This window comes from Corvus kubaryi, unplaced genomic scaffold (assembly GCF_017639235.1).
Source record: "Corvus kubaryi isolate FWS band 111438036 unplaced genomic scaffold, C.kubaryi_AGA036_p1.0 split1-131, whole genome shotgun sequence".
Classification (NCBI taxonomy): Eukaryota; Metazoa; Chordata; class Aves; order Passeriformes; family Corvidae; genus Corvus; species Corvus kubaryi.
Window position 1 is genome coordinate 21,943,775 of NW_024582073.1, and position 22,683 is coordinate 21,966,457.

Sequence of the window (22,683 nt, forward strand, 5' to 3'; positions counted from 1 at the left end):
TTATATTTTGACTAATAACATTTTGCTCTTGGTTTTAAGTCAGACTTGTGTCTCAGAAGTGTATTACTGAAAGTGAAGTTAAAATCCTCAGAGCTGTTATGCTAGTATCATCTGAAATGGATACCAGTTCTTGCTATCTGAGCTGAACTCTCAGTTTCCTGGGGAGCGCCAGCCTTGGAGGGCTTTATTTTCCTTTGGAAAGTACCAAGGAGCTGCTTTAAAAGCATCGGGGTCTCTTAAGTATTTCCCCCATCAGGTATCTACGAACTAAAGCACTCCAAATCACTTTTTCAAAATGCTTCCCAGCACCTCTGTGAATGTGAAAAGCAAGCCCTAGAGAACTTCTTTTGAATGTTTTGGCATTAATGTTCTGTGAGACAGGGAGAAGAGATGAAGTGAAATGAGTCTCAAAATAGGACTGTCAAGTTCTTTTCTGGTAGAACTTACATTAATTTTTAATACTCCATCTGTGATCAGAAGAAAAGAAAGACCTTTAGTTCTCAGCACAGATCTTTTTTGAGCACACATTTTTCCTTGTAGCTGTTATATATTCAGTTCTATGATTCACTAACATATTTGTATTATTTTTCTTGCTTTATGGGAGTCAGGCAGGGTCACCTTTGGGCCTCGTCTTGAACTAAAACTGCAAAATGCATCACCAGTAACCCCTCAGCAGTAATCCTGCTTTGCTACTTTACATGTGGGAGTAATAAGAGGCAGCCTTTGAGAGGATAACAAGGTCCTTATGTCAGCTCTATCTTTTTAATGATTAAATTTAAATAATATTGTGTGCTTATAGCAGGATCTGATGATCAGTGCATGTTATTTTGCACATGTTCTCCTGGATAAAGAATCATATTTATTACTGTTGTCCCTTTGTGGTCTCATTCTACCATGTGGTGCCAGGTTCCCTTCCAGTCTTTTGTATCATTTGTGCCTTTGATCATGGCAGAATTTTAACTAGATATCATTTTCTCCTGTCATCAAAAGAAACTTTCTGAGTGGCTTCATTTCTTACTGATTAACTCAAACAAGCACAGAGACCACATGAAGGGTAGGCTGAAAGGAAGGCATGTATTCAGTTGAATCTTTTGGGGATGGTGGGGCCTTCTCCCATTTTAATTGTGTTCTTCTGCATTATGATAGGATCAGTTCAGTGAATCACCTGGAAGTGGTATAAGTAACTAATTTTGTGGGTCATTGACTTAGTTAATCTGTGAGAAGTCAGAAGATTAAAACAGAATTTAATTATCACTGACAGTACTTGTATTGAATTTAAATAATTTAAATATTTTTCGAGAGCTGCATTTTTTAACATGTATTATATTAAATCAGGGAGGAAAGGAGTATCTGTGACTGTAATGTTAAGTGGGGGAAGTAAACCCACCCAGTCATTGTTTGCTTTTGTTTCCAGCTTATGAGAAAAAACTGGGGGAAAGAAATTGGCAAAACATGTCAAAAAAAAAAAAGAAAAAAAGAAAATAAAGAAAATAAAGACCAATTTTGAAGCCACTGCAGGAAATTTAATGTTTTCAGTATGGTGAAACTGGTTCACTCTGAGGAAGTTTTATTCTTTCTCCCTTAGTGAGTTGGTACAATTATGTACTTGATCAATAATGATGATAAATAACTGGTAGAGGCTACAGGGAATTTTTGAAGTATTTGAGACATGTAGGCAGTTGCAGTCCATGATCCATTCTAGGTTAAACTTTTAGGGTACAGTGTAAGAAGACAGGAAAACTTGTTGTTGTGGTCTTTTTCTTTACGATCTCTCAATCAAATTTCCAGCACTCAATGTTTATGTGTGGCAGTTTCTAAAGTGAGGTTAATCCTGGGGGTCATAAGGGGAACAAACTGAAAGTTGAGATAAAAGGCACTGCTGAAAAAACTTTCTCAGAGTGAGAAAGTTTAAAGCTCCCCAAGCATAATGGAGACGGTCCCAGAAGGCACAGAGAAACATCCCAAAATATCTGCTTAAGTGCAGAGCTCAGAATAGTCTGCGTATCTTTAGAGTAAATTAGCCATCTCTCTTATCCACATGCATGTTAATTTGAATTAGAAATATTTGTTTGGAGAACAAATCTGTTTTCCTTTTATAACTTAGCAGCTAGAAGCTGAAAGAGAAGCCCTTGTGGGCCTTTTTCAGTTCTCTGCTGTTACATGAAGCTCAATCCGTTCATAGGGAGACAAGGTCTTGCAAAGGCAGGTAGAATAAGGTTGGATTTTTTAAAATATTGCTATTGCTATTGCTATTGCTTTGCAGGAAGTTGCTGATTTAGTCCCTGTCTGTCCTGAGAGCAGCTCCTCCTCTCTGCCCTGTTTTGCAGAAACTGAAAGAGGGAGAAAAAAAAAAAAAACCGCAGAATGGGGATTGGCTACTGCTGTGCAAATAAAAATATCTCCTGGATTAATTTAAACTCCTGTAAAATCCTAAACCCACACCTGCTGACTTTGTACTGGAGCAGATGTAATGTGCAGCCAAACACTTTCTGCCAGCTTCACTAGCACCTAGTAGGGGAGAGAATAACAAGCATGAAGTAGCACTTTCATCTGGTCTCTGTCTGTTTGCCCTTCAGAAAAGTTATCTAGACAGCACTGCTTCTGTTTATTGTTCAACCTCCTCTCAGCAGAGTCAAAACAAAAAAGAACCATGTAATGAAAACTCATCTAAATCTAAGATACTCCTCTGCTAAATTTCTCTTACATTAGTAAGAATCATGAGAATGCAAGCAAGTTAAATGTACTGTATTTAATCCCACTTTGAGTACCTGCCAAGGACATAAACCATTTTTGGTATTTAGTCCTGTCTGACTAGGGATTGCTGCTGTACTGTGGACTGTAGGCTAACAGAAAGGTCAGATCAGGAAAAACATAGCAACAACAGCTAGCGAAATTATCTACCTTTATTGCAGTGATTCAAATGCAAATGATGGAGCTCAGGTGATGTTGTTACATCTGCTTAACACTCTGGGATTCACTAGTTCATTTTAAAGATTCTTTTAGAACTGGGGTAAAAATATCATATTTAACCCTAAGCCAGAACTTGTTGTGAACCCCCTGGGACAACTAGAAGATTTACTAAAACCCAGAAGTTAAAACAGAGATGTTGAGAAATCCCTCTATTCCCAACCATCCCTTCCCTAGTTGCTTTTAATGCTTTTATGTTTGGTCATGCAGCTGTGCAGTTCCTGGTAGTTCCATTTGATATAGTTAGTTGATAACAAACAACAAAAATATGGGAAGGGCAAGTGATATACACAAACTGCTTATGATGGGCTGAAAAAGAGCCAGAGAAGTTAGAAATGCTGGGTGGCTGGAAATATCATATAAGTGGGAAGAGCACTATCTGAACTACTGTTCCCTCAGAAAGGGGAACAGGGGAACCCAGAGGTGACAGACATCCCAAACCTTCACAGAAAGACACACTGTAAAGTCTGGGATCAAATCCCTTGGAAAGGAAGAGAAGAACAGGCAATCTAAGCTCAAAGTGAAATAACCCTTCCAGATCTTCTGTCTTCCATACCTTAAGGCATGCAAGCATGGAAACATTTATAGGTAGTAGTGACAAACTGATAAATTTACCTTTGTTCTTAATTACCTGGATGTCGTTCTTAGGCCCCCATCTATCCTACTTCTGCTATAAATTTTTTATCCTGGTACCCAATAGACATCCTGATTGAATGTAAAAAGTCTGTGAAAGCTGAGGAACAAAGAAGCTTGGAGCTTGTCAGCTACTGACAGCTTTATTTAGTTGGTGCAGTGGAGCTTGTGAAGGATATGATGTTTGTGGGTGTCATCCAGGCGATGAGGACATGTGCAAGTTCAGACAGAAATGAGGGTGAGTCCCGTGGTGACAAGCACACACACATGATGCCAGAAGAGCTGGTTTGCCACCAGCACTCACATAAGTGTCAGTACAGAGAGCTCAGTCCTGCTGTCCCTCTATGGCTGTTCAGGATGGAGGTGCACTGGTGAAAACACACATGCTCCTACTCTGGGTTCACAGGTATGCTCACACTCATAGATTCCTCCAACATCAGCACAAGCTGTCAGGTCATGCCCCTAGGCCCTTTTCCCAGCCACTGATTCACACCTTGAGTCTTTTCAGATAAGTCCTCTCCTACTTGCCTGCTAACCCGGACTGAAGTTTGTTAGCACATGCATGGACGCAGGGTTATATTCACTTGGGAAATGTAAACACATCCAGGTCCTCCAGAGGCTGACACCTAGACTTTGCAGCTTACATCTTAGTCTCTCAGGTTGCTGGCATTTTGACCTTCCAACACACATGCCTAGGTCAGAGAGGGAGATTGCATAGTAGGAGAAAAAGTTAAGGATTGAATATGAAAGCAGACTGGATTGCAGTGATCAGGCACAGGACTCAGACAGACGAGTGTACAGCCTGGCAACTTACATGCATGCAGCCATTCCTTTTAATCCCCTCCTCTGATTTTCCTAATCTTAGGCCTCCCTGATCCACACTGGTTATTCTCTTTGCTCCTTCCCCTTAGCAGGTTTTGCATGGTCTGAAGTCACTTCTAATACCCAATAATACTGAAGTTAACCACATTTTATGTTTCTAATCAGTGACAAATTTCAGCCTGACCCTCCTCAAGGCTGGGCCCAAGCTGTTGCTTTAATGGTCCATCAGGCACTGACCAACATGTTCTACTTCCTGCTAATGTCTCCTTCATCACTTGCTAGTTAATTCCTGAGTGTCTGTGGGGTTAATTTATCACTTTCCTTGTTACTTATTTATTCTGTTGAATAGTCCTTACACTGCCTCCATTTGAGTCTGTTGAAGTTGATAAAAAGGCCCAAAGGCTGATTGAACTGGGCAGGGGGGTGGCCGTGTGGGGGTCTGGAAACTGATGCATGGACAAGCCACAAGTAATGTTAGGTAGATACAATCATCTTGAGAACAAGAAATTACATAATGTGTGCCACAATATTTTAATTCAGGGAAACAAATGAACATTCCCAAATGACACCAAATCAGTATTCCCAGTGGGATGGGACTTTGTCTCATTAGTATTTGAGACTAAGTATGAGGCACAGTATGGATGTGGAGTATCACAGTGCTAATAGCACTGGTGAAAGCAGGTGACAGTGGTTTGAAAAATGTTTTGGGGGATCCTGGTAAAGGAGGCTTACATTTGCTGGTGTTTTAAAATACATGGTCCCAATGTATTTGGGGCATCTACACTGGCACTGGTGGCTGAAGTGCAGTGGAGGGAAGGAGGCACTCACAAGGACATCATGCCTAGGCTGGAGGGTAGGAAACTGACAGAAAATACAGGCAGAAAAACATGCCAACAAAAAAAAAAAAAAAAGAGAAGGGAAAAGCTGTCAGGACTATAGATAGTACAGGATTAGTTCTGCAGCAGAGCTCACCTCCACAAGCAACAGAAACAGGGGTGTATGCAACAGAATCTCACCCTACACTCTCAAGGGCTGCAGAAAACTGCAGTAAAGACATGAGCATTTCCAGGGGCTGAAGGTTGGCTTCTGTTTGCAGGTATAACCTCTGCTGCCTTTTGTTGTTGCAAAAAATCACTTTGTTTAGTTCTGGGCAGCTTCTTTTTTCCCTTTAACACAAAATGCACAGCCCAGGCACACAGCAAGCCTGGGGCTTGGACATACCCTCAGCCATACCTGAGCACATCAGTGTGGCAGATTGGTATTCAGAGCAGGCAGCTGCTGGGGAGCTGGGCAGAAGGTGAAGTATTCCTGCCCTTGGAGGCCACACTTCCAGTGCTGTGTTGGTACTTTTTTTTCCTCAAAAGTCCAGCCATACTGCTCTGTGATCAGGACAAAAATTAAGGCAGGTAGATAGTACTCTTGTCCTTGGAAGTTTTTTCTTTGACATCTGAAATGTTTTGGTACTGTTTACTCCCAGAACAGACTTTTCAGTCTCCAGATCTAGAAGGAAACCCTGGAGAAAAAAAGCCAACCTGCCTTGCAGAGCCTGGAAGCAGAGGACCTACTTGACTGCTGCGCTTCCCAATGCATCTCTTCCAAATAAGATGAGACATCAATTGCTTTTTGAGACATAGACGGCTTTCTTCTGCCCTGTGAGCCTCTTTAGTGGTTTCCCTATGGGGGGGTTAATTGATTACATTACCATATAGCACCATAACTCCCTACTGATCTCTGATACTGATCAGCAGGAGCCAGCATGCTCCGCCTGCAAGGACAGATTCTGTGCTCTCATGTGTAAGCAGGTATCTGTTCTCAAAGGAGCATGCACTGCCTGAAAAGATAGGATGCTTTAGTCTGTTTTGATCTAGGCTTCTGAGGAAAAATTCCCTTTTTTCTATGATATGGGATGTTTTTTGATGTGCAAGTAAGAAATGAGGAATTTGCATCTTACCTAAGGCAAGCTTTTCCACCATACCTGTTGCACAGAAATAAAAACAAACAATGCATATTTCTCTAAAATATACAGAAAAAGCCCCACCAAAACCAACCAAACAAGAAAATTAAAATATCAATTTACTATCAACTTAATATAGATTTACCATCTGGTTTAAACCTTATAACACTGTCCTGGAGTCTTATCTACACATTTGTGAAGTTACTCTTTTTTAAGAATAGAGAGAAAATACTGGAATCCCTCCAAGTTTGCTTCTGTAAACTCCGTCTTATCTTAAGTAAAATGCCCAGGAGGTGCATGCTGAGGGGGATCCTGGTGGCTATTCTGTGGGTTCCCATTCCCTCTGTGCTGGAGGGGATGCAGCTCAGAGTCTCTTCACTGTCATGTTATGTTTTAAACTTGCAGTTAAGTATGTGGTGAAATACCACAGTTCGGGAGGAAAGTTGCTTTCTGTTGTTTACTTTTCTCTGTGTCTTCCCTCTGCTCTCTCCAGGCAGTTCTCTTGGCTTCAGGGAGACATGCTTCATGAATGTCCCTTGTCCTTTAGAAAAACTGCTGAGTGCAGACCAAAGGGACCCGAGGCTGAGGAGCAGCAGGGCACAACCCTGTGGGAACCCCCATTGCTGAAACTGTTTATGAAATTGTAAACCAGGCTGCAAGAGGGAGACGGTCTGGAGGCAGAGGGGAGGGGGAGCTCATTCCTCCTCCCTCTCTGTCTCAAAGCCTTTTGCTTTCCAAGCTCAAATGCAACTGAAATCTGACGCCTGGACTGCACACACTGTGAGACGTGGGCATGCCCTTGCAGTGCACTGATTTCCTCTGCAACTTGGAGAGCCAGAGCCGCGCTGAGGCTCAGGAGAGGAGTCACTCCATCAGGCAGTGAGTGCCACATCACTGTGCTGCCTGTGCAAGGGGCTCCAGCATGGTCCTGACACTCCTGCTCCTCCTAGGTGGGCTGCTTAGGGCCGCCAAGCCAGCACCCCGCTGTGAAACCACCCAGGAGACCCTAGGTAAGGCTAATCACCCCAAAAGTCCTCCTTCTTCTCTTCTTCCTTCTCCTGGAGATAACTAAAGAGTTCCAGCTTCAAGGAGAGGGAGGCAGGAGCTGTCACTCTCCCCTAGAGATGAGGGGGATCAACTCTTTGGAAATCTGCGTATGGCTGGTGATGAAACTGGGGTTGTGCTTGGGAAGTATGGATGCGAAGGTGGGAGGTGTGTGGCTCTGCAACAGAAAAACAAGGCTGTGATGTAAGGGAGCATAATGATTCCCCATCACTGTCTTTAAGGCTGTCATAGAGGTGTCTTTCTGTCAATCTGTGGAGTTGACAGTTGTTAGGACCCCCGTCACTGTTATTGGGAATGTAGAAGGTTTGCCTCATCTCTGGCATTGCCTTCTAGGAATGTAGTAGTCAGATTGCAAGAAGGTGAACTTTTGACCTTCTGTATATTTTTCTGCTTAAGAAAAAAAGCTTTTCCTTTTAGCTTTAGGTCATTTATTTCAAGTCCAAAGTATGAGATTTATTAGGATCTGACAGCTGTAGGGTGTGTTTTAGCTTGCTATAAGCAATATGGAATTTGTATGAGTTGATTGGCTGGAAAAGCAGATCTACCCTTTAGAATAAAGGTTAGATAGGAACATGCTGCTAAATTAATTGAAAGTTTTGATTCAGTAACCAGTTGACTGATAACATATATTAAAAGTTGCTTTTGAAAATACATGGGGTTTTTTTATCAAGTGTGCTTAATTAAAATTTCGTTTATGTGGGGACAGTGGAGACATGAATTCGGTGTAGTGACAAGGTCTATTCCAGGAAAACTATTTTCAGAGAGTTTAAACTTAAAATGAGTCAGAAAAATATTTATTTTATGGGATTACAGGAAGAGATAAGTTAACCTGAAACTGACCTTAATGTTCCCCAAGGAAATTCAACTATATTTCAGTGCTTAAATATAAGCCATAGACTGTCACTGGCATTGAACTGCTACACAATACAGTCCATGTGCCATGTACTGCATATAATTTGAGAGTGCTGTTCCCACGAACATCAAAGTGAGGTCTACCACAGCCTAAAGGGATTTTATTTTTGGATAAAGCTGCACAAAGAGAAGTGTTGTAGACTATTTACAGCCAATTACAGGAAGAGGCTGCGTGGTTTGCAGCACGACCTTTCTCTGTGAGGTATGATTCTGCTCCAGTTCCAGCTGCTCAAAGTCTTGCCATGGGACATTAATCCTAGCAACCACAAATGTATGGATCATTGAGGGGTGACTCTGAGAGTGTTTTGTGTGTGTTGGCAGCTGTGGTGTCTTTAGGGCAGGGCTTTCAGAAAGGCAGGTGAGTATGCTGCTAGAGGAATGGCTAGAGGCAGGGAAAGGGAGCTGTCAATGTCACCACATTGTGTGCCACGTAGGGGACACACTTCACACTGGAGGGCTGCTGGAGCAGGCGATAAAGTAGCAGCTTGGACATTGAGAGACCTGATGGGTTTCTCAAGGGCCTTTCTTTTCTAACGGGGGGATAAGGTCATGTCAGGCCACATGAAAAGAGAGGGTCCTGCGCTGACGCACGTGTTCACAAATGGACCTTGCAGGGTTCTCCTCTCAGCGTTCAGGGCATAGGCTATATCTTCAGCTGTAGCAGTGGGGTTTTCTCCCCTGTTTTTGGTTCCCTTGGGTAGGTCGTGCTGTATCCCAGTGGTCAGACCTGTAGCGCCCTGCAAGAGGAGACCAGCCTGGAGCTGGTTTTACAGAAGAGAACAGCATGAACCAGTGCCACCGTCTGACTCCCAGCAAGACTGGAGCTGCTTTCTGCAGGCTTCCTGGTGGTATTTGTTCTGCAGTGACTCATTTTGCTTTTTTTTTTAAATAAGAAAACAAAATAAAACATGGTTTACAATACCAAGATCCTTTGAAAATGCTTTGTGCTTTTCTGTTAAGAAAAATACGGAAATGATTACTGTCATCCAGCTCCACAGTATGACACAGGCGTCATAGACTGTGTGGTGAGCTGTTTGGGCAGCAGCTGGGAGCCGTGGCACTGACGGAGGGCCCTTCTCCCTAGCTGTGTCCTGTATCCCTGGGGGGGCAGTAAGCTGCTGTCTCTCTCAGTGATGTTACATGGTCCCATGTGAGTGAGGCAGCACTTTCAGACCCTGATGAGTTTAACTGGCCTCTTAGCCTATAGCTTGGGTGAGAAAAAATACAGTTTAGCATGTTTCCTCTGAGAGATGGCCGAACTTTTCAGAGGGAGCTAATAAACCAGGTTCCTGTTTATTCAAGTGGTGCATCTCTACTGCTGACTGATGTAGTCCAGCGGTAATTAGTTAAAGGAAGTGCTTTATAATGATTGACAACCCATAGAACTAAAAACCCAGAGAAGCAGATCGAAGTCATATGTCTTCAAATAAGTGACTTTTCTTGCAGCTGGGGACAACTCTACAACTGTGATGCCACCAGGGCTAGGCTAAGGATGAATCATAGAATGGTTTGGGTTGGAAAGGGCCTTAAAGATTATTTCATTCCAACCCCCTGCCATGGACAAGGACACCTTCCACTAGATGAGGTTGCTCCAAGCCCTATCCAGCCTGGCCTTGAACACTTCCACGAATGGGGCATAACAGCGATAAAACCTTTATCAACAGTGATCCTAACAGCAGTTAAGCCTTTCCTTTCCCGATCACTGGCATTCAGGGAGCGCTTTATTGGGGAATTCCGGGTAGGGCTACACCAGTGCTCCAGTGGGCTTGCGAACCCCCGGGGCTTGCCGGGTGCGCGGGGAGGGGACGCCGCAGGTCCGCCCTGGCCGCGGGCGGCTCCGGGCTGCGGCCACCGCCGCCACCGTCCGGGGCCGCGCCGCCGCCTGTGGTGCCACCGTGTGGCTCCTCGGCTCGCACACACGGCTGCGGGGAGGCACCGACCCGGCCGGCCTCGCGCTCAGCAGGGATGCCCGAGCCTTTTGCCACTCTCCCGAGCCCTGCCCGAGCGTTTGAAGGATGGTCCGGGCACGCGGCACAGCCTGTCAGATGACAGAACCGTGGAATTGTTACGGTTGGAAAAGACCGCTATGATCTTTGAGTTCAACCGTGAACCCGGCACCACTGTGTTCAGCGCCAAACCAGGTCCTTAGGCAGCACATCTACACGTCTTTTAAATCCTTCCAGGGATGGTGACTCAACCAGATCCCTGGGCAGCCTGTTCCAATGCTTGACAACCTTTTTGTGAAGAAATCTTTCCTAGTATCCAACTTAAACCTCTCCTAGACCAACCTGAGGCCATTTCTTCTCATCCTTTTACTTGTTACCTGGGAGAAGAGACTGACCCCCACCTCACTGTAACCCCCCTTCAGGTAAGGATAGAAAAAGAGAAGGTCCCCCTGAGCCTCCCATTCTCTAGGCAGGAGACCAGAGGCGTGGAGCTGTTTAACCTGAAGCTGTGGAGGTAGGAGAGCAGCCAGAGTGCTGGTTGGCACACCTGTCACTTGTGGGTCTCCTCCTCTTCCAAGCACCTTGTTGTTTTCATCATTTTGGCTCTCTCTTGAGACAGGCATTGCCCCATCCTGAAGATCTCTGGCCTTAGTCACTGGAGATGAGAGGGAGTGGGGAGGTACAAGGAAGAGAGATGAAGAGTGAAAAACCACCAGGGTAGGAGGCAGGGGACAGTTACAGTATTTCTTCTGGAGCCAAGAACAGATTCTGTGACACTGACTCCTCTCTGAGCTATGGCTTTAAGTAAGACTGATTGTCTTGTGGAAAGTCAGATTGACAGAAAAAGTGTGTTCACATGTAGATGTTATACCTTTTCCGTCTCCTTCTCTGCAGCTCCAAACTCCAAAATGTTCCATGGTTTTTGCTAAGTGAAGGGGGAAAAAAGGGAAAAGCTATTTCCTTCCATGACCTTCACAATGGCTCTGGCTTCATGGGACCTGAGCAAATTTGTTCACCTGCTGTGGGTGTTTCTCATGCTGACTTCCTGGTGAAACCTGTGCATACACAGAGGCAGAGCCTCTCCAGCTGCTGCTGCTCCTGTGCTCCTGTGATTGCAGTGAGCGACCTGGCAGTGGGCTGGGGTCTGCTCCCTGCCCCAGGGGGGTGGTCCCTCATCTTGCTGTGGCTAGCACAGGCAGGTGCTGACATGGAGCATGACCACAGGACTGTGCTGCCACGTGTGGGAAAGCCCAAGCTGCAGGAATCTCACTGGCTGGACCCGAGATGGATGTGTCCAAGTTGTGTCAAAACAAAAAAATGCAGGATTAGGATCTATATCATGCTCACTCACAAGATGAGAAATTCCTGCTCTTTGTGAAGCCAGTTGTCATCACTGAAACATGTGAGCTCTGCTGAATTCCTGCCAGGGGCTCTAGGATTTCTACATATTATTATTTTAGCAACGCTGACCTTCAGCCCCATTTAAAATGAGAAATGGGATCAGAAACAGACAATATATGGGCAAATATAACAGACAAAATATGGGCAAAGTAAGTTTATATTGAAAATAAAATACACAGGTATCTCCTTATACTGCTGAAATGATTTATGCATGATTTTAATCAGAAGGCAAAGTTTTCTTTAGAATACTTGTACAGACATCTTTAAAGTGTGGGGGTGTGAATACGTAGAAGTTAAAACTTGAACAAAACCCCACTGCTCTTAGTCACAGCTAGGCTTTTAGCAAGACTTAGTAACACTAATGGTTGATCCCCTGTAACATTTCTAGACATTACCTCTCCCTTCACACAGTCACAGTGTTTGAGGATGCTGGCTGGCTGATAGCTCCCATGGTCCCCTTTGGGTTGCTGATGCCATGTGAGGCCATCCCCTTCTCAAGCCTGGACCAAATGCTGGATAAATGTCATGTGTTACTGCTTGATGCAGGGAGGTACCATGCAGAAGTCACTTATCACGTTGTGAGCATAGTGTTTGAGGCTGGTGGGACATGTCCTGGTCTCTTTGCTGGGCTTTTATGAACCATGGCTTTTATGACTGGAGAATTCCTCTTTGGACAGAATCACCCTTCCTGGATGCAGCTGTCACAGATCAGTGGAGTTTAGGGACTTAGGGTTACTGTGTCCACTTGAGAAATAAAACTGAAGTTTCAATCCCTTAATTTATCCTGTTGTCACTCCAGTGATATAATTGGCACCTAATTTTTAGGGTTATAATAGGATAAACTTATCTAGGAGACAATATGAGATTAAGGCACAGATTTAAGTCAAGGTTATTAAATTGTCAGTCTTTTGTAACATAAAAATACCACATTTGTTTGTAACTCAGCTACTTACAGAATAATCAGACATGATGTTAGTTATAACAGTTCTCATGTATCTAAACTAAAGAAAAGACAGAGTTGTTCTAGGGGGATGGATATACTGTTTAAAGAGGATGGGATGATGTTTCGGCAAATGTTTTGGAAAGACTGGGGCAGAAAAGACCCCTCGATTATTCAGACATGATCCTCCATCCCATAACATTCAAGACAGTTTGGCTTACTTAAAAGAAAGCTTCTGACTGTGGTAGGTTGTTGGCCAAAGCACTTGGAGAGTACCACATCCTTAGACAGTGGGAACTGAGCGATAAAGAATATATGGTCACAAAGTAAAGCTATGGAGGCATTGCAGATTCAGATTACCTGGTTAATAAGTATTTTCATCCTTCTCCAGGCAACCTGGCAAAAAAATTGATCCTTTAGATGATTGTTGTAGGGATTTCCTGACTATTCTGCCTTCTCACCCCAGCTGTTTTTTAACACCATCATGCCCCAGATATGAGCTGATTTCTTCCTCCTTCACTGACCAGACACTGAGAGATGATCTCCACATGTCTCCAGATCATCCTGGTGCACAGGAAATGCTTGTTCAGCTACAGCCCAGTCACACATGCAGCTCACTAAGCCTTCAGTCAATTGACAACTGCTGGTCCGCTTTGTTATCATCATCTTTGTTGCATTTTTTTTCCCAGTGGGTAATTTTTCCCTCGCAACTTGGAAAAGATCTCAGCTGAGGCCAGAAAAATGCATTTAATAGGTTTTGTTTAGGGAATTATGTTTATGTTCAGGATTTTCAGCTCCTGAAGGACTCCTTGGAGTAGCACTTACCAGCCAGAGACACAGCTGGGGTGACACCCGTCTCTAGAGGCACCAAAGCAGTGGTGGGGGACAGACAGACAGATAGGGATACTCTTCATCATTTCTTTTAGGCACCTACAACTGCAGACATGTTTAAGTTGCATCTGAACAACTAGAAACAAGGGAAGATTACTGGTGCCCACTAAGCCTGTCTTTGTGCCCTTGCTGTGTGACAGGTCTTGGTGTGCATCTGCTCAGATTCTGACCTGTGGTCCACAGGCTGTGAGCTTACATCATCCATGGAAAAGCTTCAACACCTTCTCACTGGCCCCAGAGAAGTCCTGAGAGAGAAACAGTCCAGAAAAACAGCCTCGAAAGAGCTGACTGCAGTGGCAATGCTGAGGGAACACCTTCAATAATTCAATAAAAATGTGTGTGTAACCCAATGCCGGGCAGCAGGTGGGTTAGAAAGAAGGGTGATTGGCAATGAACATTGGCTTGCATCTTCCTGCTGTGATCTTGCTCTGCAAAGTGAAGGCAGATGAGGCATTAATCTCTTTCAGGAGCAGGGTTAAAGGAGGGCTGCACAGTGCTCCTGGGCACTGCTTCTGCCTGTTGCAAACACATCCCTCCCCCAGGCAGTTACTGCAATTGCTGGAGGGTTGATAACAGATATTCAGTCCTCTACTCACAAAAGCTTTGATGTACCCAGAAAATGGAGTTAACCACATAGCTGCTTTTTGCAAGCACTCCTCTCTCCTCCAGTTTTTCTGGAATTTTTCTCTGTGGCTGGGAATCTTCTCCACTTTTGCCCCTGCATGTACGCCTTAGGTGTGTAGCTGCCGTCTCTTCTGGGCTTTCTGCTCAATCATTCTCCCCCTTTTTGAGCTACTCAGCTCTCTCATTATTCTGTCACTAGTCACCCTTACATCTCCACTCCTCCCACACCCTCCTCCTGATGATTCTGATCCATTTTAGAGTTATATAATGGATCTTGTCCTGCCCTTGTCCTTGCGCTGTAGTTAGGAGCTGGCTCTGAAGCAGGCTGTGCTTTGCCATTTGAAGGTGCTGCTCCAGTGTTTTACAAAATGGTACAGCTCAGCAGTGTTTGTATCTTGCTACTAAGTTTTGTCTCTTTAGTGACAAAGGCAGAACACCACTGAAAGATTAACTTGATGAACCATGTAGAACAGCCAGAACAGTAATAGTAATGTGATAAGGAACTGAAATGCTTTGCTTGGAAAAATGGAGGTTTTGACTATAAACAGACTAAAATGAATAAATATGTTCTTCTAGTTTAAAAAAGTATTTTAAGAAGCCCAGAGAACTGGGAGGGAGTGTGCTGGTCAGGACAGATCAAAATAGATGAGATAATTTATATTATAAAGACCAGCACACCCCTTACCAATCTGCCTCACTGAATGATTTAGATATTTTAGATTTAAGACTGGCCCTTGGGCTTATTCCAGATCATCAATTGCATGAATCTCCTGTTGGTTTTGCTCTTGAAAAGGCAACTGGCAAGTCCATGGTACTGGAAGTTGCTGTTGAGCTCTGTTGTCTTGGTTAGGGTTAATCACAGCAGCTTGCTTCCTTTGGTGCTGAATCATCAAGGGGAAAAAATGTAAGCTTGGCAGTAAAATATGTATGTGCTGCATTGTAGATTTTCAAGCTTGCCTTTGCAAATTAAAACCAGAAGTGTATTTTATAGAGAGAGCTCAGAAAGCTTGAAATGGCTTTTCTCCTCTTCAATAAGTTATTTTACCCATAATCTTAAATAGAAGCTGTGCTACTGAAAGGACTTTTGTAGCTCTGTTGGAATAGCTGGAGTACAAAAATAAACATAAAAAACTGAAAAGGCTGTTCTGGGTCAGGAAGAAAAAGGCCTCTCTGTACCAGCCTGTCAGTGGATGGGACTTTGAGAGGTGGTGACACTGTCTTCTTTTGAGCCCAGGGAAGATTTTGCACAAAAAATTTGAAAAATTTTAGATTCTTCCAAGCACAGAAGAAGCAGCGACTGAAGCCTGCCAAGTGAATTGGGAGACCTGAGAAACTCTGTGTAGCATCGCCTGTCATTTCTCTTATGAAAATGAGGAAGGGAGTGGCTGAACTCTTCTGGCATTGCCAGAGCTTAGAGAAAACGAGCTGTTACGGGTGGGGATGGGGATTTTCTGATGATTTCTGTGTGCAGAGACCCAGGCCAGTAGGTGCAAGGTTGCAGGAACAGAGCATAAAGCTGCAGCCTGGGAGCTGGTCTTGGAGAGTTTCCTGATGCTGGCTCTCTAGGCAGGCAGGCTCTGGCCCAGCTACATGTATCCACACTTATTTATATAAGCACAAATACTGCAGAATTATCCTTGGCCCCTGCAGAGCTGCACCCTCCAAAAAATATGTAAGCACTGGCGTTGGGAAATGTTGGGAAAGTCAAAACACCACATCAGCACACATACACATTTAAGGCTGGCTATAAAGCAAGGTTTGGCATAAACCAGACCTTTTCTCTCTTGCTTTCATGTATATTGACTCCCAGTAACCTGACATCTCAAGCTGCTTCACTCCTGGGTGTTTACAAGACAGAACTGTGGGTGATATATGGGTCACAGGAGAGCTGGCATGATGGGGAGAGGTGGCCTCTTACAGCAGAAAAAGTTGCATAGGTATCTCTAGTAAGGAGAGACCGAGAGAAAATGCCATGGTATGCTGCAAAAGTGTGAGGCTTAGATCTAATTTTAGCTTAGATCTAGATTTAGGTTTAGATCCAGGTTCAGGGCCCTGGACCAAGGAGCCGCTTTTGCTCATCAGTAAGGGAGTCTTGGTAGCTTTGAGTTTGTAAGGGGCATCCTGGGTTAGAAGTAGTGGAAAAGCTTTCTCTACTATGCAGGGGTGTTGCAGAATCACCCGTGCTTATCACATACTGAGATCAGTTGCCATGGAAAAGACTTACATGGATTTGGTTCCTCATCTAAAAAATAGATTTGTCCTCTTCAGTCAGCATCCTTGTTAATGAGTAACAGCCATGTTGCTTAATAGATTTCCTCTCCCTATATAGATATGGTAAAATATCGAAGTGTAGACAGCAGGTAGCACAGTCTGAAACCAGAGCTGTCTTTCCCTCTCCTGTGCTAACATCTCCTCCTACTCATGAAAGGAGTCAGTCCTCAGGTGAACCCAGGGACAGCACATGACTTAGCAGAATTTCACGTCTCTTCTATCAGCTGTCCATTGCCTCCCAATGCCTCTCCTGGCCAGCTGGGCAGAAAGAGGCATCTGCTGAACGCAGCAAGTCTGCTGCTGCTCGGAGAGCTGGAGAAGGGAGAGGCAGCACCACGTCTAGACCCCGCCTGCTGCATTTTCCCTTTGGTTTCCTCTGCTTGTTCCAGCGTGTTGCCAGAACACCTTTTTGTTCCAGCTGAATAAGCAGAATTCTGAGATGGCCTGTGCCACATCTCGCTGACTGATGGCTATAGCAGTCCTGCACAGCAAAAGCAGTCAGGGAGACTGTGTGTGCCTCAGTTTTGTTATTTGATCATTGGATGTTGGAGATATAAACAAAAAGGACAATTGCAGCTTGGTCCTGGAGCCAGCAGAGGGGAAAACACCTCTTACCTTTGAGGAAATGTGAGCAGTTGTAGAAAGACCATTCATACTCCCCAAACGCCCCATGAACAATTCTGCCCAGCACACACAACCCTCTAGTCTAAAATAATAGCTAAAATACATTCATTTTTTTTGCTCAGAAGAGGGAAAAAAAGGTGTCAAACATTTCTAATCCACCCCTCACAGTAACAAAGGGGATTCATTGCTACTGACCCTGGTGATAGAGATAGTGTCACTCTCCTCATTGAGACGTGGATAAACTCAATCCAGTTCTCTTCACACTACCTTTTCCCCTCTGTAAGAAACATTTGGCTGACTCCAGACTTGTGTCCAAGGTCTCTCAAATGTGGGTGTGATAGTGTTAGTATATAAAACTATCCAGATTCAGGAGGTAGTGACATCCAATTTTATCAGCAGGATTAATTGCTGGAGCTGTTACTAACAAGAGATCATTTCTTTCTCTCTCCCAGCTAGCACTGTACAAAATGCTACTCCTTGATTATCCCCAGATGTAACTCTACATGCAGTATCTGGCTGAGATGAAGCTTTTTTAGAAATGCCTTGACCTTAATAACTAACTCACGGAGGGGATTGTGCCTAGCTAGGGGAAACATTGAAATCCTATAATGGAAGGCACTGTTGATGAACCAGGTATTATTTAATGCAATTAGCATAATTTACTGAGCCAGGAAAAGAAGTTTGTGTGGATATAATTTTTTCTAGCTTGCTGCTAAACAGAACTTGTTGGTGTTGGGGATGGGCTGTTTCTGCTAGTTCTGATGCCTCATTTATTTTATGAGGTAATGTGGCTCAATTGCAATCCATAATATAGAACCAGACTAATTTCCAGTTAAATGTCCCCCTCCAAGATAAAATCCCAGGGCTAATTTGGTTCTCATTACAATGACTTTATTTTGGCTAAAGAATGATCCACTCACTAGCAACACATATGCAGATGATTACATTTAAACAAATATGCCAGGAGTAGAAGTTTAAACTCTCTTTAGAAGGAAAGAAAGAAAGCATAATGAATTTGGTCTTGTGAGGACAAACGCTCAATTTACTGAGCAAGAAGCTAAATGCCCACAGTGAGAGCAAGAAGAAATAACAAGAGAAGAGATCCCCAATAAATGACAAGGGAAGTGAACCTGGTGGTGTTCAGACTTGCATAGAGTGATTTAGCTCCTATGAGGCATTGGTGAAACCAACTCCAATACCTTGGTAGAAATATATTTCTTTAGTTGCCAGTATTGGAGAAGGACAATATAAATTCATTGGCTACAGGAGCAAAGGAAGCATTTCCTGGGTCATCAAACCACGTTCCTTCAAAACCAAGAGAGCATCATTTATTTGACCTAGTAAACAGAAAGCAGAGGAGATCCAATTGCTCTTGCAAACACAGTGTGAGAGAATGCACCAGGGAATGCAGAGAGGTACTTAAGCTAAAGGACAATGTTGGCACAACAGTGGATATAAACTGGCCACAAATACTTTTAAACAGGAAATTAAAAGGCAATTTCTAGCCATTAGAGGAGTGATCTTTTGGAAAAGCTTTCCTATGAGAGTAGTTGGGGAGGAAAATAACTAGTTTTAAGATTATTATTGAAAGTGTGATAAAATGCAATTGCTAGAGATACAATGAAGTAGGATGAGGAAGAAATAAAGTCCTCTCATATCTCCCAAAGGCTGAATTGCTTTAAAGGAAAGGTATCCACAACATTATATGGGACAAATAGATCTTTTAGGGGAGATCGATCAGACACTTTGATCCGTACAGAAGGACTCATATGGACATTTAGACTAAACCAGATTTAAAAAGACCTAGGTTTTGATTAGTGAAATTTCCTAGGTGCCTAACTGTGTGTGAATGAGGATGAATGGGATTTCTCAACTCAGCCTATTCTGTGATTCTGTAATATGTGCCTGCTGGGAATATGTGCTTGTTCCTGGTATGTCTGGACCTCAGGACACAGAGCTGCAGTGGCCTCTCTGGGGATATCAGATCAGACAATACCTAACACAAGGGAGGAACCATGTATACCCACCCTGTAACAATTTTTCTTTTCCTCTTTATTTACAGGTCAATGCCAAACTGTACAGAAAGGTATGAAGTGTCTTTCCTCGCTGTTTGTGGAGAACCTCAAAACTATAAGTATTTCTTCATTATTTCCTGACAAGTATTCTTATGTTGGTGCTATAGTGGGTTCTCTTACAAGAGAAATGTGCTCTTTCACACAGTGTAGTATTTTGCTACTGTGACAACAGTATTTGTTACCAGCCAGAGTCATTACCAAGAAAAGGATGCTCAAATGTAGACACATTAATATAACAGCCAGTAATTTTATGAAGAGATGTCTTTCTATTACTCTTTTTCACCTCTAAGTGGGTTGAAGGTATTACCAACATTTTCCTAAGATCTCTGAACCTGATTTCCTTAAATTTATTGGGTTTATGAGAACATACATGTAATCATATTTATGGGTCTGCTTGCCTGTGAGTGAAGCACCAGAATGACTTTTCATCTCTTTGGGCAATTTCAATCAAACTTCACAGTGGGTCTGTAGTTTCAGAGATATTAAACTCTACAAATTTTGTGGGGCCAAGCAGAGAAAAGAGATAACTTAGTGATATGTTCCCCACTAAAGAAAAATCCTCACACCTACTCAGGGAATCCATATGAAAAGGCAAGGACAGGGGAGAGAGCGATATCACAAATACACTTTTATTCAGGAATCTGAGTTTTTCTCACCAGCAAATTCCCACCTTTCTCTTAGAAATTCTCTGGTCAAATTCCTAAACTCAAATTATATCTCCAGAACGAAGTGTGCTTCTCATCATCTTTCTATAAGTGGTTTTAAATATGCAATTCAGTTTGCAAACTGTTTCCAGCCTACCTGAGAACTAAAAAAATAAGTTCATTGGACATGGTATTTGTTATGTTGTCTTTGAATTATTCAGAATGTCAGTGAAGAAAGTTATTTTTTTCTATGTTCATCTCCTTTTCATAGCAAAATGCGTGGATATTGCCCTGAGTTCTTGTACTGATGTTGCCTATACTCAAATGGTGTATCCTAACTTTCTGGATCAGAAGTCTCGAGAAGTGATTGAGTACAGCTCTGAGTACCTGCTCATCAGTGTGCTGCACAACTTGCTCCAGGGGGAATGCAACCCCGACCTGAGGCTCCTGGGCTGCTCAGTGCTGGCCCCACAGTGTGAAAAGGACAAAGTCATAAAGCCCTGCAGGCACGTCTGTGAAAACCTCAAAAAAAATTGCCTCCCTGCCTTTGATGCAATAGACATGGCCTGGCCCTACTTCTTAGACTGTGACCGCTTCTTTGCTGGGGAGGAAGAGGGGTGCTTTGACCCGCTGGCAAAGCTGCGAGGTGAGCAAGGAAACTGCTGGCACAGCTTGTCTGCGTGGGGAGGGTCTCATCTCACTCAGCTTGACATGTCTATGGCACAAAACCTCTTCGCTTGTCATCTCAGCCTGTTGTCTTTGTAGAGACCTGTAACGTGTCATTAATTCTGTTCCACCTATTTTAAACAATTAAACCGTGCTCAAGAACTAGCTATTTCTCTCTCTCATTTAAAAAGAGCATCAAGACAAGCAGCTCAGGGCAAGATGTTTGGATGCATTTAGATAAGCCCTGTCTTGCGTGATAGCTGTCTATATATTTGAAATCTTTTATTTAAAAACTGAAACTTTAGTGAACTCATAAATCTGTGACTGCCTGTCAAATTTAACAGCTGATTAAAATATTCTCATTAATGATTGTCACAGATTTTTGTTTGGATGAAGAAGATCCAGATAGCTGAAGACAGATAAATCTCATTAAAAAAAACCCAAAACACAAAATTCAAAGGGAAAAATCTGTACAATTTGTTACTAAAATGAGCTAGTATGTCAAAGGCCAAATTATAGCTGCAAATTGCACAAATATTTGTTAGTGTGCATATGCATTAGTAGGATTTTGCAAATAAAACATGCCACAATAAACAGTGTAGGATGTACTACATACATTTAAGGTTTTGATTACAGCTTTATTTTCTATAATTCTTCTACTTATAAAGATATTTTGCAAAAAAGTGCAGGCTTTCATACAGTCCTCTGAGCACTATGGTTTTAAACACTGTGTTATGATTTTTCATTGCAGGAGAAGTAGATGCTGAGGAAGATGTGCCTTCAGACTTGCCAGCAACTTTTATTCAGTTCAAACACCATTCGTATTCCCAAATGGTGAGCACGCTGAAGAAGACTGCTTCTAAGTGCTCCCACATTGCAACAACTTACAGCATAGGGCGCAGTTTTGAAGGGAAGGATCTTTTTGTGATTGAGTTTTCAACCAAGCCTGGACACCACGAACTGCGTGAGTTATATCAGTGCTGATCAGGTTGTTTGAGGAGAGACCAGATTATCCAAGTGAAAACAGGCCCTTCTACTGGGACATCTTTTAAACTGTAAAAAGCATGATTCAACAACATTTCTCCTCCCTTGTGTTCCTGAAATACAGTGATAGTTAATGATTCCTTGCAGCAGTTACAACCCAGTAGCAATTTCTTACTGTTATGAGCTCTGTCATGACCACGCTTGGTAATCCTGTTCCTTGTAGGACTGTGTATTTGGTTGCAGTGATGTGGCTGTTATTTATTTGTGCCCAAGGTACAAATCTGGGATACTTTTCTGTTACTGACTTGCCCTCTCTATCATCTACCACTTCCTCACTGTCCTTCTGAGAAGGCCTCACATACAGAAGGAGATTGTCACTAAAAAGGGATGATCCAGCACAGAAAACAATCCTCATGTGCAGAGAATGAGCAGAGGTTCATGTCAGTGCTGTACCTGTCAGTGTAACAGGTGGATAATACCAGGAATTATGTTATCAAAGCACCTGAATAGATGCTATTATACTATATATAGGTGCTAATATATACATCAGGATGTGAGTCCTCACAAATTTTCTTCAGAGGGGAATGGTGCAAATCTCTCTTTTGTAGTTTCATCACTAAGACAGCAAGGGCCTGATTTTTAAGTGGTTTGAATTCTTCAAAAAGCAGATAATTTTCTAGGGCAGTATTAGGTATTATTTTGCAGTTACCAGCTTCCAGCTCAAAAAATTGTACCTGACTAGATATGGTGGATTGCTGTGGCCACTGCTGAGAGCCTCAGGTTGTTTCTCATCAGAAGAGCCCCAGCATCAGCACAGCCTCAGCAGTGTGGCAGAACTGAACGATATCTGACTTAATACTTTATTGAGATTATGATCTCAGATCATGCGGCTGTGTCCTCTGTGTGCTGTGCTGCAGGGGAGTCAGAGAGGACAGCAAAGACTGGTAGCTTTGTTTACTTTCAGCTGTGCTGCCTTGCATGATCTAGAGGTATTTTGAGGTGCCTTTAAACTTAATCAGGTCCCAGCAGATGTCATTAACAGAGCAAAGATCTACATTACATTTTCCTGGCCTATCATCCTTCCTCTCTCTTTCAAAGAAAATAAGTTGCAGGTGTCTTTTTAAGCTTGTACTCCTTTTGCCAGGAAAACACGAAGCCTATGAATCAGGATTTTAAACGAAAACTCTGATATGACATGATAAAAGATGCTAGTGTAACACATTTCCTAGCATTTTTCTCTAAATCTGTTGCTTCATGCTGCTCA

At 43.1% G+C, this 22,683-nt stretch overlaps 1 protein-coding gene and 1 long non-coding RNA gene across 2 annotated transcripts in view; one reads left to right on the forward strand and one right to left on the reverse strand.

Moving 5' to 3' along the window:
* Positions 1-1,956: 1,956 nt before the first annotated feature.
* LOC121676718 lies at positions 1,957-21,841 on the reverse strand. The gene is made up of 3 exons (XR_006020564.1): positions 21,756-21,841; positions 14,702-14,704; positions 1,957-1,970 (listed from the first exon to the last, which is right to left on the reverse strand). It is a non-coding gene; the product is annotated as an uncharacterized LOC121676718 (long non-coding RNA).
* Positions 7,064-22,683, forward strand: part of CPZ (carboxypeptidase Z) — a 34,368-nt gene continuing 18,748 nt past the window's right edge. The window contains exons 1-4 of the mRNA XM_042053595.1: positions 7,064-7,386; positions 19,113-19,136; positions 20,041-20,415; positions 21,187-21,399. Coding sequence (XP_041909529.1) covers positions 7,299-7,386; positions 19,113-19,136; positions 20,041-20,415; positions 21,187-21,399 — 700 coding nt within the window. The 5' untranslated portion in view covers positions 7,064-7,298. The remainder of the gene's footprint in view (positions 7,387-19,112; positions 19,137-20,040; positions 20,416-21,186; positions 21,400-22,683) is intronic.